This window comes from Lygodium microphyllum, chromosome 9, assembly GCF_053477565.2.
Source record: "Lygodium microphyllum isolate KBCC chromosome 9, Lygodium_microphyllum_v1.1.10, whole genome shotgun sequence".
In the NCBI taxonomy this organism is placed as follows: domain Eukaryota; kingdom Viridiplantae; phylum Streptophyta; class Polypodiopsida; order Schizaeales; family Lygodiaceae; genus Lygodium; species Lygodium microphyllum.
This window is the reverse complement of record NC_141143.1, coordinates 126,451,014-126,466,041: the sequence shown is the minus strand read 5'-3', so window position 1 is coordinate 126,466,041 and position 15,028 is coordinate 126,451,014. Positions and strand designations below refer to the sequence as shown.

The following is a 15,028-nucleotide window of genomic DNA, read 5'->3' as shown; positions in this document are numbered from 1 at the left end:
GTGAGAGAGTAACTAAGAGCTTAGAATTAGAAGACAGAGAAACTAGCAATGTTCTCATACCATGTTGGATGACCATAGTAACATACAAGAGGGTGCCTTGATATATAGGCACATGGAAAAATGCCCCTGCTCTGAAGTGACGAGGCACAAAGCGAGCACCCAAACACAAGCCCACAAGGATGAGTCCCCAAGCCCAAAAGTGGTATGTCCTATAAGCCCCTGCTTCCAAGAATCCCATGCCTCTAAGCATGAGAGAGAGCACCGATCTCCAGCAGTACAAACATCTGTCTTGGTAGCGTGTATATGAACACACTTCACAAGGTGTGTGTGATCTGGAGTAGGAAGAAAAACCTTCCATTTCAGCTTAGTCACGAAGCTCCAAATTCAGTTATTCCACCCGTTCCAGATCGAATCTCATGAACTCACTTCTGAGTCTCTATAGAAGAAAATACACTTTTATGTTATAGGAAAAGCACTACTCTCAATGGAATTTTTTAAAAACATTTTGAGGGTTTAAAATGCAGTTGCACATCCTTTAGTTCAGATTTAAAAACCCTACTTCCTTTCAATTGTCTAATTCCCTACTTCCTTTCAATTGTATAGTTCAGAATACATTCACAAATCTGATACTCATAGTCTTTATCAAGGATTTGGAAAGAGAGTGTCCACACTCTCCGTGAGAGATGGGAGAGGATGCAGGGCAGCTCTGAGAGGATGAGGAAGAAAAGAGAGGCTTTCCTGCAGATTTGGGATTCAGACACCTTCTTTCATGCTACCCCTCAGATGATCTGGCATTTTAGCCCACCAGACTGGTTGTTCACACAACCATTCTAATTTTTATGTCCTTAGTTACTCTTCATAGATTTCCTTGTACTTTGTATTTACCTCGGGGGGGTTTATCTCCAAGGTGTTATTAATAGAATTTTCTTTTATTAGGAAAAAAATTGGACTTCAGTCCTCTCCTCATGTGAGTGTATGACTTGAGAGCAGCAGCCAGCCCCCCCACCCATATATGTGACACAACCCACTAACAAGGGCTGCACTAACATGTGAACCAAAAGATCCTTTCTTTTGTAGGGAAAGAGGAGGCAAGGGAGGAAGGGATAGAGTGACAAAGAAACACGGGGAGAGGAGAGGGAGAAAAGAAGAGGCAAGAGATAAGGCTGGGGGGATGATAATACAATTGAATAATAGCTTGTCCAGTTGCACAATCACTCCCAATAGCATTCCAACTGCTTAGTTCCAAAACTTACATACAATCAGCAATAAAATGGTGTTCTACAACTTTTGTTGCATTCTATTTTTAAACCTCCCTATATTGTGACAAGGCTTTAAAAGAAAAAATGAGCACTCAACTATAACTTTCATCTAATTCTTCCACCTTAAGATGTTACTAACAGAAGCTGAATATTTGCAATCTATAGGACTAACACCAAAAATCCAATAGCTGATATAGAGCGAGTTCCAAGGTAGACAGCAAGAAATGAACGTGTTTTTCCACTCTGCAGTTGCACAGATCCTTTCAAATCTAATCTTTCAAATCTAAATTTAGCTACTTACTTGAAAGGAACTGAAGGCCTGCTATCTGGTATTACCCTGTCATGACAAGTATGCACACACAACCAGGTTTCATGTGAGTACAGATGAATTTATTTTTTATCACTTCTCCTACATAAAAAAGCTTGTTGAGGCTAATGTTCTGTAGCTCAGCTATGATTGTTTCCTTAGCTTTGTTCCTTGGGAGAGAGTAGAAAACTTAAACTGGTAGTTTTAGCACTGCAAGTTTAATGAGCAACAACTAATTATCACGACATTACCACCACCTGCAAACCTTAAAAACCTTTCTTTGGAAAAATGCGAAACATGGGCCTCCCAGTAACAAGGACCCTTTACTTAAAAACAGCATACTTGGCTGCATCAGGAATTTTGTCTGGATGTAGATCACTGAACTCAACCAGCTGAGCAAAAAGATAGGCTTCAGCCAAAGAGAAAAGGGTATCAATTAGAGCATAATCAGGTTCATCGTATGCTTGTTGGAAGGGACTGTTCCCATATGTTGCCATTCGCTCATGCCTAGACATCTCGTGAAATCCATGATATGCCACCTTCACATACTTGTGTCGATCCATCTAAACTCAACAACACAAACATATAAACTTAGTTTTAATTGCAAAATAAACTCTTGACTAATGAATAAGCATTTCAGAAAAGGTCAAACATTTAAATTTGTTACACGATCATTTAAGAAACAGAAATGTAAGACAGGGTTTTTTTTCAATGATTCCTCAAATGGAGCTTATATGAACAAAGCAGATTTTGTGCTAAGAAGTTGTTCTTCAAAGAAACAAAAGCACAGCCAGTGTTGCTCAAAGTCACATTTAAGATTCCTGCATGCTGGACTAATCTTGCAGTAGAGTGTGACCATGTCACCATAGCCATTTTGTTTGGACCATCAGGGTTTCCCCCGTACTTTTGACTATATGCTGATGATATTGTGCCCATCTCTGAGCTCCAAAGGCATTGATGAAACCAGCTTTCCTTCTTGGAGAGGATGATAATTCCCTGATCAAGCACTTCATTACAGCAATCAGCAAATAAACATAAATTGAAATGCACAATTTACCTTAATAATCTTGGACATTGGACACCCTATTGACCCCAAAACTAGCGCCCCTTTCAATATTTCTTTAACTATAATTGCCAATGGATTGATTACAAGTCAAGATTCCATGATCCCCTCGGCTAATCCAAAAGCCCCTTGCTGGTCCAACAATCAACAAACAAATTGGGCAACTTGCCCCTTGGGCCTTGATTTTCACCCAAGACTTGCTCTAATTGGACCCCAACTAGCTAAATGCTGCCCCAAATTTACAATGGAAGGCTGGGCATCTGAAATCCCTCACAATACAATAAATTGCAGGTGTTAATTTAGTGTACAATGCCTGCTCCTGTTGGCACAAGTCCCAAGGTAACTGCTAAACCCTAATTATTGCTATAAATTATGGTTTACAGCAGAAATCCTCCCACTGTCCACCAAATCTGGCTGAGATTTGCTCCAAATGACTCAGAAATGCAGAGATATCCTGAGAATGACCTAGAATAGATGAGAGAATTCTAGAGAGTGAAAATTCAGAGTTTCCATGCAAGAAAACGTCTAAATTTTCCTGCAGCCTGCACCAATCAGCATTTAATGATGTCGCCCACTCCTTGGAGCCTCCAAAATGCCGTCACCTGCAGCTGAATACTCTCCCCTATTGCTAATGAAGGTCTTCCTGCAATCGCCGGCTCCAAAATGGCTCATCTACTTTCCCAACCTCCAATGGCTGTGTTCTCTATGGAAAATTGAACCAGCAGCTCTCTCTCTCTCTCTCTCTCTCTCTCTCTCTCTCTAGCTCCAAACTAACTAAATGGCTGAGATCCATCCCCAAAAACATTTTCTCAATTTGCACGAGCATTTTTGCCAACAAGTGGCAACCTTCTAAACCCATTTTCCAACAATATCCAACCATTACATTAATTTTCAGAATTAAACAATTTCAGCCCTTTTGATCCTGCCCAAAATTAAATGTGTCCATCCATAATTAAGTTGGCTAGGCCATTTGCAACCTGGAGTGGTCCCAATCTTTGTTGACCCTTAGACTTGCAATAATTAATTAATTTATGCTAGCTCCTAGTGTCATTACTAACACTTATTAGCCAAACAACTGTCATAGGGTCAAAACTAACACCAACTTACCACCAAAGCCTAGTTGGCATAACTTATCACAACTTTCGCCTTTCACACCCACTACATTCTCGGGGTCCTTGGCATGTTACCCTCAAATAACTGCCATGTGCATCACGTGCTAAACAACCTTGCACATTTGATTAATAACTTAATCAAATATAATCAATAAGATTAAATCATCTCAAAATTTCACGTCCCCGTTGACAGACCTACAAACGTCCTCAATTGCACTGCATTGTGCCAAGGGAAAAGCATACTGTACTCAAATTTCCATAAGATATCACAGTCACAACATTTGCCACTATTGTCTAACCACGCCACATGCCCCAAACCTCGCTGAAATTTTCCAGCCACCATATACATGGCATAAACCTAAAAAGCAATCCAGAAATGTTGCTAAAAACCCATTGGATACATCCATAACTAATGTTCCTCAATTGGTCTAGCTTCACAACCATAGTAAAGCATATTCACAGCATAAACCATGGTTGAAACTGTCAATGGCATTTACTAACATGTTGTTGTCCATGGAACCAGCTATAAATGAAACTAGCCTCCCTCCTCCAAAAGGGTGGTACTAGCCTAATTTAACACAAATTACAAGATGTAATTGATTTACATAAACTAAAAATGCAAATGTTACCACTTTAATCTTGGAGAATGGATAGCCTATTTGCCCCAAAATTCACGCCCTTGTGGTATTTCTTTAACTTTTATTGCAAACACATGGAGTACAACTTAGATCCTCTGACCCCCTCCACTAATCCAAGTACCACTTGCTATTAAAACTGACCAACAAGCCTCCAAACCAATTTGCCCCTTGGTTTGCTTGGAAATTGGCCCTCACCTTGCTCCTTAAAAGAAAAATTCAGCCCCAAATCTGACATTGGCTAGCTAGCCTCTTGAACCTCCCTAAGATTCCTCAATTTCATTTGCAAAAATTAAAGTCCTCCTCAATTCTCAGCACACATCCGAAGGTGGCTATCAAACTCTAATTTCTACTATAAATTAGGGTTTACAGCCAAGATTTACCAAAATCTCCACCTCTGATAACTCAATTGGTTGGATTTTGTTGAGATGACTAAGGGATGAGAGGCAATGATGTAGAGAGAGAAATTTGAGAGTTTCATAGTGAGAAATGTTAAAAATTTGTTATTGCCTTACTTAAAAAGCCACGAAAGCTATCACCTATAACTTAAGACCACTAGAGAGGCTACTTTCTCACAACATATTGCTATCACCTATTCTAGAAGGACCTTGGGTTACTATCACCTGCTCTTGCAGGGCTCCAAACTATTGTCACATGTTGTATGACTAATCCTTAGTGGCTGCAAATCACATCAGTTGCCTCTCCTTGCTCTCTAGCAACCTTCTTCTCTCTCATGATAGCTGGAATAGCCTTCCACGAGCCCCTAAAAACGTTTTTCTCACTTACACAGGCAAGTTTTACCAAGTTGCACCCTTCTAATCCAATTTCCAGCATTACTCAGATTATAAATTAATTTTCAAAAGATTACTTTTGAAAGATAATTGAATAATTATTCTGGTACCCGAAAAAAATAATTCCACCAACCAATAATTAAATTGGCAAGACCAATTTATCTTCCAAGTATCCCACTGACATTAGTGGCCAATAAATTGCTCCAGGCCAAAATCTCACACCATGTGCCACCCAATACCTATCAAACATAAACTTATTACAACTTTTTCCTTTGGCATCAATTGATATTTCGAGGTCCTAGGTCCCATACTGTGAAATAATTAACTGGCGCCTCATATACGCAAGTCACATTAGCACATTCAATTAACTTTTAATCAAATGCTAAGCAAAGCGATGAAATTTCACATCCTCGTGATAGACCACCCCCTTGAAATCCTTGGAATCGTCCTCGATTGCAATACAATGTGCCAAAGCATCAATTGCCACTACTGATACATACTGGCATCATCATCAAACAATATGTGCATGCATTGCTTAACCATGCTTATGCCCTCTACATAGAAAATTCCAATCACTCAACTAGTTACAATCCATACACATGAATCATAACCACTATCTAAACCATAAGGGATGCATCCACATGCCAAAACACAAGACTATTCTAACAACCAAGGCATTGAAATGCATGAACTATTGGGTATCACTCACGCCTACGCTCACAAAGGAGTGTTGGTGATCCTTGGTAAGACACTGGGACACTTTTTACTCTCCTTACGAGAGGCTTTTTTTCCCACATTTATTTCCTTTTATTTTATGTGCCTATGTTACACAATTTGGGCACTTATCGTATTTTACACCCTTCAAGTGCGAACACCCTCTTACAACCCTAAGGTTTAAGGGTTGTACTTTGTACTTGCACCTCACGCACTCTTTTGATGATTGCATTGGGTGTTGTGCTATCATACTCTCTTCACTATCCACAGTAATTGCAGCTAAGTTTGAGCTTCGATCCTTGTGCATCCTCTCACATTTGGTATCAGAGCAACACTCTACTCAGCTTAGCTCCTAGCCACCAAGGAGCCGGCTCACAACTTCAACTTCTTGGCATTCAGCCCAAGAACACCAACACCGCCAACGCCACCTGGCCTGGCCCTGTCCGCTACCAAGAGCCAGTCTACCTCCAATGCCTCTAGTGCTTCCATCTGCAATAGGCGCCAGCTGTAGCGCCACCCCAGGCAACACTTCTGCCTCTGCTTGCCATTCTGCACAGCGCCCATCCCCTACAGAGCTGCCCGCTTGGTCCCGAATGCCCCCAGCTCCTTGTGCCACCCGAGCAAGCAGATCCTCTGCCTACAGTGCCCCTGCCTACTGTGCTTCACCTCTCCAACTCGCCTATCCCCTGGCCTGTCCACCACTACATGTGCCACCCGGCAGCTCCCTACGGCTCCCTATGTGCATCTTCATTTGCGCTGCCTGTCTAGGAGGCAATGCGCCAGCAGCGCAAGTCACCAACAACGTGCCCCCTACTCCAGTCCGCCTCCCCCCTGCACTAGACACCGCCATCACGACATGCACTTCACCAGTCCTGTGTGCAGTCAGCTCACCTCCAGCTCGAGCTACACCAGCACCCACTAAGTTAGCTCTTCCTACATGACAGTCCAGCTTGACCTCTAGGTATGAAAATCAGGGTAAAATAATTTTTTTTAATTTTTAATTCAAATCTCATTCACTGGAAGGGACTTGTACCTAGGAAGAATCTCTCTGCTTCAACAAGTGTCTCGAACACATTTCACGCAGAGATTTTGTGCAATTTTGGATCAAAATTTTGGGCCTTTTGTCACCTCAAAGATTGGCACATGTACATTAGTGGCAGTCTGATGCTGAGCACTTTTTGCACCTTGGACAGCATGCATTTCAAACAGTTTTTTGACAGAGTGCGATTACATTTGCTAATTACAGCAAAGGGCTTGCTGTAATTTTTGGAAATTCTGAGATTTCCAAGTTGGTCCAGCTTGACAACTGCTCTTTTGTTCCTTGGGCAATGACATTGATCGTGGCAAATCAGGGAGGAGATGTATTTGCACATGTCCAAGGAGGATAGGTTGGATGGCAACATCTATTCCCTATGGTCCTTTCTAATAAAGAATGTGTTGATTACAGAGAATCCTTGGGATTATCTCAACGGTGAAGAAGTTAGGCCCAGAGTTGTGGCTCCTGCTACACCTCCTCCAAGAGGACATGGACAACGGGCAACTCAGCCCACTCAACCTATTCAGCCCGCTCCAAGTCAGCCACTTCCCTAGAGATCAACAGCACAAAAGGCATAGGACACATGGGATGCACAGGTTTTGTTCCTAATTGCATTGGCAGTTCAGCCGTCTATCATCCCCCACATTCAATCTGCAGCTTCTTCATGAGAAGCATGGCTGACCTTAGTGCAGATTTTTGCTGGAAAGAATGAGACATGCATCTCTTTCTTGAAGAAAGAGCTCAAGACTGTGAAGATGAATGAAGACGATTCTATGCAGGATCATCTAAATAAAATTCAAGACTTGCATGAGCAACTTAGAAATGTAGATGAGTACTACTCAAATGCACAATTGATATCCACTACTTTGAATTCATTGACGCCCTCATATTTGGCCTTTCATATGGCCTTGAACCTCACCATGAGGATCTCCCCACAGCCACTTCCATTCCTTTAGTTGGTCAATTTGCACTTAGAGGAAGAGCAGACAAGAAAGAGCAGTGGTGTGCATGTTATAGCCTCTGAGCACGCTTTTATGGCAAGGTAGAAGGGCAAGGGCAACCAAGCTAAAAATGATCCGCAGAGCTCTGGGACGTCAAGTACTTCACAAGGCAGCAAGAAATAGGGAGCGCCACACAAGCCATGAAGAGCAAGTACCACTACTGTAAGAAGCCAAGATACTACATCACAGAATGTAGAAAGCGCATAGCCAAGGAGCAAAAAAAGGAGCCAGGAATGTCTATTTCTAATGCACCTTCCACTGCTACCAAGTCCGCATCTTTTGTTGCGGATATAGGGACTACTATTTTTACACATGCAATTATGACTCTTCTTGGGCTAATAGAGCATTTAGCTCTACTAAGTATGCAAGCACATAGTTTTTTTATACGAGTGCTTCCAAGCACATCACATCTCGCAGGGATCTATTTTCTTCTGTTATTGCAGCCCCGGTTGGCAAGTCTGTACAATGTACCAACAACACATCATACCCTGTTAGAGACATTGGGGAGATCGTGTTGACAATCATTGATGGCTCTATTCTCCGCTTGCAAGCTGCCTTATTTGTGCCAGGCTGGCATAAAGAAGATTTTTCTATCTATTTTTTATTTAGCAAGGTCCGGTTTTGCAAGTTACCTTTGATGATGATAGATGTATGCTTAGAGATAAGGAATACATGACTTTGGTTTTGACTAGCACTTTATGTCATGGGTTATATGAGTTGGATGTTTTTTCCGTTGATCAGTTGGTTTATCTCGCATCTACTCTCACTTTTGCTATATCACAAGCAAAGTTATGGCATGCTTGCATGGGGCATGTAAACTATGGTAGCTTGATGCTTATGTAGCGTACATAGATGTTTGGTGGTTTACCTCTCTTGGAGAGACCTCCTGCATATATATGCGAGCAGTGTATTTTGGGAAAAATACATCATTTTTCATTTCCTCGTGATGTTGCTTTTAGAGCAACTACCACATTACACATTGTGCACTCAGATATATGTGGCCTTATGCAGACAAAGTCATTGGGTGACAGTTACTATTTTGTCACTTTTATTGACGACTTTACTCGCTTTTGTTGGGTATACTCTTTGGTAAAAAAGACAAAAGTGTATGATGCATTTTTTGCTTTTGTAGCACTTGTTGAAAATCAATCTAGCTGCATTTCAACAATCTAGCTGCAACATTAAGACTCTCTTCGGACCGAGGGGGAGACTACATGTCTTCTATGCTGAATTCCTTTCTGAAGCACAAAGGCATTGTTCATCAATACACTACTGCTTATACTCCACAACAAAATGGGGTTGCAAAGAGGAAGAATCGGTCACTCATGGAGATGGCCAGATGTATCCTGAAAGTAAAAAGCTAACCCCACAATTTTTTTATGGAAGCAATTACGTGTGCTTGTTATGTTTTGAAGTAGTACCCCAACAAGGCATTAGAGAATATGAGAAAGAGATGCCACACCATTGGAGAGAGGACCCTTCTATCTTGGGGAAGGCTTTCTTCACAGGTAGTATCTACAATTGGGGGAGTGGTTTGCCTTTCTTGAGCTCTTTGCTCATATACAGAGATGGAGACTTCGAGGTGTCAGGGGGACTAGGGCTATAATGAAGAGCATTAGGGAAGTGATATCCCTTAGAATGGAGGACTGACACAGAGACTTTGCAAACTTGGATTGAGCTCTTCATTCCCAAAGTACTCAGGAAGAAGTTGGATAACAAGGCTATTAAATGCATTTTTGTGGGGTACAACAGTGAGAGCAAAGGATATAGATTATACAATCCTATCTCTAAGAAGGCATTTGTCAGTAGGAATGTGGTTTTCGATGAAAATTTAGAATTATCCCTTGCTGGTTTTGATACATATCAGGCTGTCAATAATGTATTTGAAGGGTTGCTGCCTATTTCTTTCAGTGATACAGTTGGAGCTTCAGCAAGTGAACTTAATGTTCAGCTAGCTACTCCATTGGGTAATGCAAAAAATCAGCCCATGGCTGATCTGAATATTTAGCAAGAGCTTATACACAGTCAGGAAGCTAAAAAAATGCCTAGGTGGTATTTGCAGACTATGACAGATAGTCATTTGGATGCTCCTATTGCTGGTCGTACTAGAAGACAAGCTCGTATGCATGATGGTGCGTACTCTCTCTTCGTCAATCTTCTGACACTCTCTCTCTTCCATCATCTCTCTCTCCTCTCTTATCACCATCTCCACACTCTCCTAGCACCATCATCTCTGACACTCTCTCTCTTCCATCATCTCTCTCCTCTCTTATCTTCGTCAATCTTCTGACACTCTCTCTCTTCCATCATCTCTCTCTCTCCTCTCTTATCACCATCTCCACACTCTCCTAGCACCAGCCTTCATCTCCAATTGACTGTGTTTATGGTAGCAGTGTGCTCCTCTTCAGCCAACGTCCATCCTCCATTGCTGGCAACAGCATCTTCTGTGCTCCTACACCTTGCATTTGGAGTCCACACTCTCTTGGCATCAGCATTCACCCTATCTCGCATCATCCTCCACCCTTCTCGTGGCTCTGCCTTCTTGCATTTAACTGCCAGGGAGGTTCCTCACCATCTGACGTCTCTCTCCAGCAAGCATCACCTTCATCAGAGGAAGTTGCACCTTGCATTTGGTTCCTAGCTGCTTCCCACCCTTCTGACATCACTCCACAGCTGGCGTTTAACTCCCAAAGGCTGTCTTCATTTGCGTTTTCAGCATCTGGCTCATCCTCACCACCTAGCGTAACTCCCAACAGTTGGCATCACCTCATCAAGCTTGCGTTTGCAGACGGAGGCTTCATCGGATGTCTCCCTGCTCGTAGGTACCACTCTTCATCTCTGCATTTGCACATTCAGAGGCTCCTCACCCTACTCCAGGTGACACCTCCTCATCCTGTGTTTGCAGACTTAGAGGCTTCTTCAGTAGTCTTCCTACACTCTAGGGCTTTCTTTGTGCTACGGCGAGCAACTTGGGATTACACAGAGATGGAAAGAGCCATCCTTAGAGACTTTATCAAGAAGAATACAGAGCAAATGCCACATAAGAGTAGAACAACGTAAGATAGATCAAGGAAGACACAATTGGTCATCCCAAATATTTATGAACAAGTAGATATATGGGCAAAAGTAAATGCAACATTGGATGGTATTGGATGTAAAAAACTGTCCTTGTCCACCTTCAATCATATTTGAAACATAGATTTCAAGTATGTAACCTTAGCAAAGACAAGTGAATTCTCCAAATGTAGTATTTGCTCAGAGATAAAAGAGCAACTTGTAGCAATAAAGTGTCTTCAATAGCGAAATGTGCTTCTAAAAAAATGTCAATGTCACATATGCTACAACAACAAAGTTATTAGAACATATACTATAGTTGGCGCTTGGTCTCAGCATTCAGTCCAAAGAAAAACTTGTGCATCATACATGATAAGATGGACCAACAAAAGATAGCTATCCCTAAGTTTCCGTACACACACTGTGTTTTCCCTCGCAAACCCTACTGTCTCTCCAGTCACTTAGTCATTTTGACACATGGTAGACATACTATCAACATAGTACCTTGGATGCATATTGAATACATCTGAGATCCACTATATATGAGAGCTGTCCAAAACTGGAGAAGTGGAAGTGCTACCTTCTCCTTGAGCATTAGGCAATGCTCCAGACCCCTACTCTACTGAACCTGACTAAGTCTGGAAATGAAGTCGCTCTAACTAAAAGGCATCTAAGTAAAGTTGCAACAACTAAGGATGGTCTACCATGAAGCCAACCTTACTTCTCGGATAGGATGGGAAAAACTAATCAAGCACTTTAACTACAGCAATTACAAATTGAGCTAAATTGAAATGCACACATTACCTTAATAATCTTGGATAAAAAACACCCCGGACCCTGGTTGGCCCAAAAATCGGTGCCCCTTTTGGTATTGCTTTAACTTTGATTGCTAATGGACAGTGTATAAGTTGAGATTCCCCAATCTCCTTTGTTGATCCACCAGGGGATAAACAAAAGATTCAACGCTAAGACAATACAATGAATAGTATGATAAACAAGATAAACCCCTTGTTGTGCATCCAATCAACAAGCAATTTGGGCCAATTACCCCTTGATTTTCACTCAGGACTTACACAAATGGAACCACCAAACTTGCCATATGCTGCCCCAATTTACAACACATGGCTTGGCATCTGAAATCCCTGTCAATTCCACAAATTTCAGGTGCTAATTTCAGTGTACGATGCCTTCTCCTCATGGCACGGGTTCCAAGGTGGTTGCTAAATCCCAATTTCTGCAGAAATTTAGGGTTTACAGCAGAAATCCTCCTACTATCCACCAAATCTGGCTTAGATCTGCTAAGAATGACTAAGAAATACTGAGATCTTTTGATAATTGATTGGAGAAGGTGACAAAAAGCCAAGATGAGAGAGAAATCTGATTTTCTTCACAAGAAAACCCTAAAATCTGCATGTTGTCTACTCCAACCTGCATTTAATGCAATCATCTACTACCATGCACTTCCAAAATGTTGTCTGTTGATCAGCAATGCTGTTGTCAGCCCCTATAAGGTGTCTCCCTCCTACCCCTTTCCTGATGAGGTCCCTAGATGCCTGTCTGTAGTAAATTGTTGTTCTCTGATCAGAAAATGGACCAATAGCTCCCTCTCTCTCTCTTCCAAGTTGTGAGCTAACTGAATGGCTAATACCCAGCCCCCCAAAAACGTTTTCTCAGTTTGCATGGGCATTTTTGCCAAGTGGCACTAAGTGACAGCCTTCTTAACCCATTTTTTAGTATTATCCAGTCATTTAATTAATTTGAAAAATTAAATAATCCTGAAAATTAATTCAACCTTTCTAACCCTTCCTAAAATTAAATGTGCCTATTCATAATTAAATTGGCTAGGCCATTTGCAACTTGGAGTGGTCTCCAATCTCTATTGACCCTTAGACTAGCATTAATTAATGCTACTCTCTAGTATCACCACTGATACTTATTGGCCAAATAACTATCTTGAAACCAAAGCTTTCCAATGAGTGGCTTTGCATGGCGTATGCATGCCATTCCAACTTTTTCCATGGGTCCCATCTCATCCCCTCTAATGCCTAGGCACATTGCCATATCTACAAAGATGAAGTTGGCTCCTGCACCATTATCAAAGAATATCCATGCATACAATATACTGATCTCCAATTTTGCCCCATGCTCTGCACCACTCAGTAGCATTATCATCGGGCTGATCACTGACGACATCATACACCAATCCCACTGATGTTTTGGGCTTCTTTCCTTTAGAATCTCCCTAATTTTCTGATTTTCCAGCTTGCCACCTATTGAAATGGTTCCTTGCAATGTGACCCTCCTGATCACAAGTAACATATTTATTTGCAGCCATCAATTCCTTATGATGTGCCAATGTTTTCTAGCCCTTTCTGTACCGTTTTGGCCTCTTTTCAAGATGATTCTCAAATCTACCTGTGAAGAAATGCTCTAAATGTAAAAAATACAAAACCAATCGTACGACAAAGCACAAACTAACAATACAGAACACAATTAGAGTTCGGGTAACTCAAAGACAGTGAACACAATGAATAATGAAGTGACTATTGAATATACAATGCTCATGCAGTAAACACACTACGCAGTAAATACTAAACCTCGAACTCTCATATCTTTGGGATCAAGGCAGAGGTTGTTGAATTAAAAATGCATTAGCTTCACTTAAATAGCCCCAAAACATGCTTAATCAAGGGAAAAACCTTATATATTTAAAAGAAATGCGTTCCTAGAGAGTGTCTATGTCCCATAAGCACAAACCCACTTGGGAGGGCCAAAACTTTCTATAAATAGGTATCCTACCCTCCATTCAATCTTAATCTCGTTTTTGCAAGTTTCAAGTGTTTTCAGCTTGCTACCCAGACCCCACTCGCAGAGGACATTACAGTCCAAGCTATTCATTGCAATCTTCACTCATCTGGTGCCTGTTTCCAGCCCTCCACCATTTTACTGTTGTTTCCAAATAGGCAACTACCACTGTCCACCCATCCAACTATCGTACAATCTGCCACATCAGCATATTGCTGCGTTTGCAGGTCCCAGTTACCACCTTACCAGTTTTCTCTCTCCTCGAATTGTCGTCATCATCATCTCGCCTTGCGTTTGCAAATTTTCTCCCTCATTAGTTGACTCTCTCCTAAGCCTGCATTTATAGCACACTCTCTCTCTAGACTACCATCTACATGAGGTCCAGTCACACACAAGCTGCATTTACTGTTGTTCAACACTCCGAGGCTGCCTAGCTACAATTCGGGATCCATTCAATGTACGAAACACTCTCCAGCTCATTATCCCTACCTTGATCCTGAAATATAGGAGTTCGAGGTTTAGCATTCGTTCACCACATAGTGTGTTTGTTGCATGAGCATTATATATTCAGCAGTCATATCACTTCATTCATTCTCTGTGTACATTGTCTTTGAGTTACCCTAACCCTAACTGTGTTCTTCTATCAATCTGTGCTTTGCCATACAGTGTTATTTGTGTTTCTATGTTAAGGGTATTTCTTCACATGGTATCAAAGCCGAGTTCTCTACGAGAAACCTAGGCCTTGATCTAAAAGCTCTACACAAGAAGTAGGAACAACAGAAGGGCAAATGACTTCGAACATTGCTTCTGCACCATTTCTCACATCCGAGCTAAATCCATCAAGGAACAAGTCGGAGTGGGCCTCACAACTTACTTCACAAGCTCCCAACATGGCCGGACTACCATGGAGTTCCACGACCTTACAAGATCACTGCAGAAGCTGAGTACGATCTCATTTTAATGCATAGAGCCCAACAGCAGATAGAAGGTAATTCTGAATTTCACCCTTTAGACTTAGTGCACCAAACTACTCCCATGCAGGAAGGGCAGAATCTCCACTTAGAACTAGCCATCCGCAAGTGGAAACTGGTATAGAGTATGCCTACCATTTCAAATTATGTTAATGATGATTGCCCTTCTCCTATTGGTATGGATGATTTTCATGATGAAGGGCATATGCAAAACAATTTCTAGTTTATGAGTAATGAGAAAGACAGATATTTCTTTATGAACTCAAGACTAGGTAAGCAG

The 15,028-nt window shown here is 41.5% G+C and overlaps 1 protein-coding gene across 4 annotated transcripts in view; it reads right to left on the bottom strand.

The window, feature by feature from the left end:
- The window catches only part of LOC148031560 (uncharacterized), a 148,134-nt gene that overhangs the window by 101,756 nt on the left and 31,350 nt on the right, over nucleotides 1-15,028 (bottom strand). For all 4 annotated transcript variants that reach the window (XM_087685107.1, XM_087685108.1, XM_087685110.1 and 1 more), the window contains exons 5-6: nucleotides 1,909-2,129; nucleotides 1,561-1,596 (exon numbers count right to left, since the gene is read on the bottom strand). In XM_087685107.1, the coding sequence (XP_087541233.1) occupies nucleotides 1,561-1,596; nucleotides 1,909-2,129 (257 nt within the window). The remainder of the gene's footprint in view (nucleotides 1-1,560; nucleotides 1,597-1,908; nucleotides 2,130-15,028) is intronic.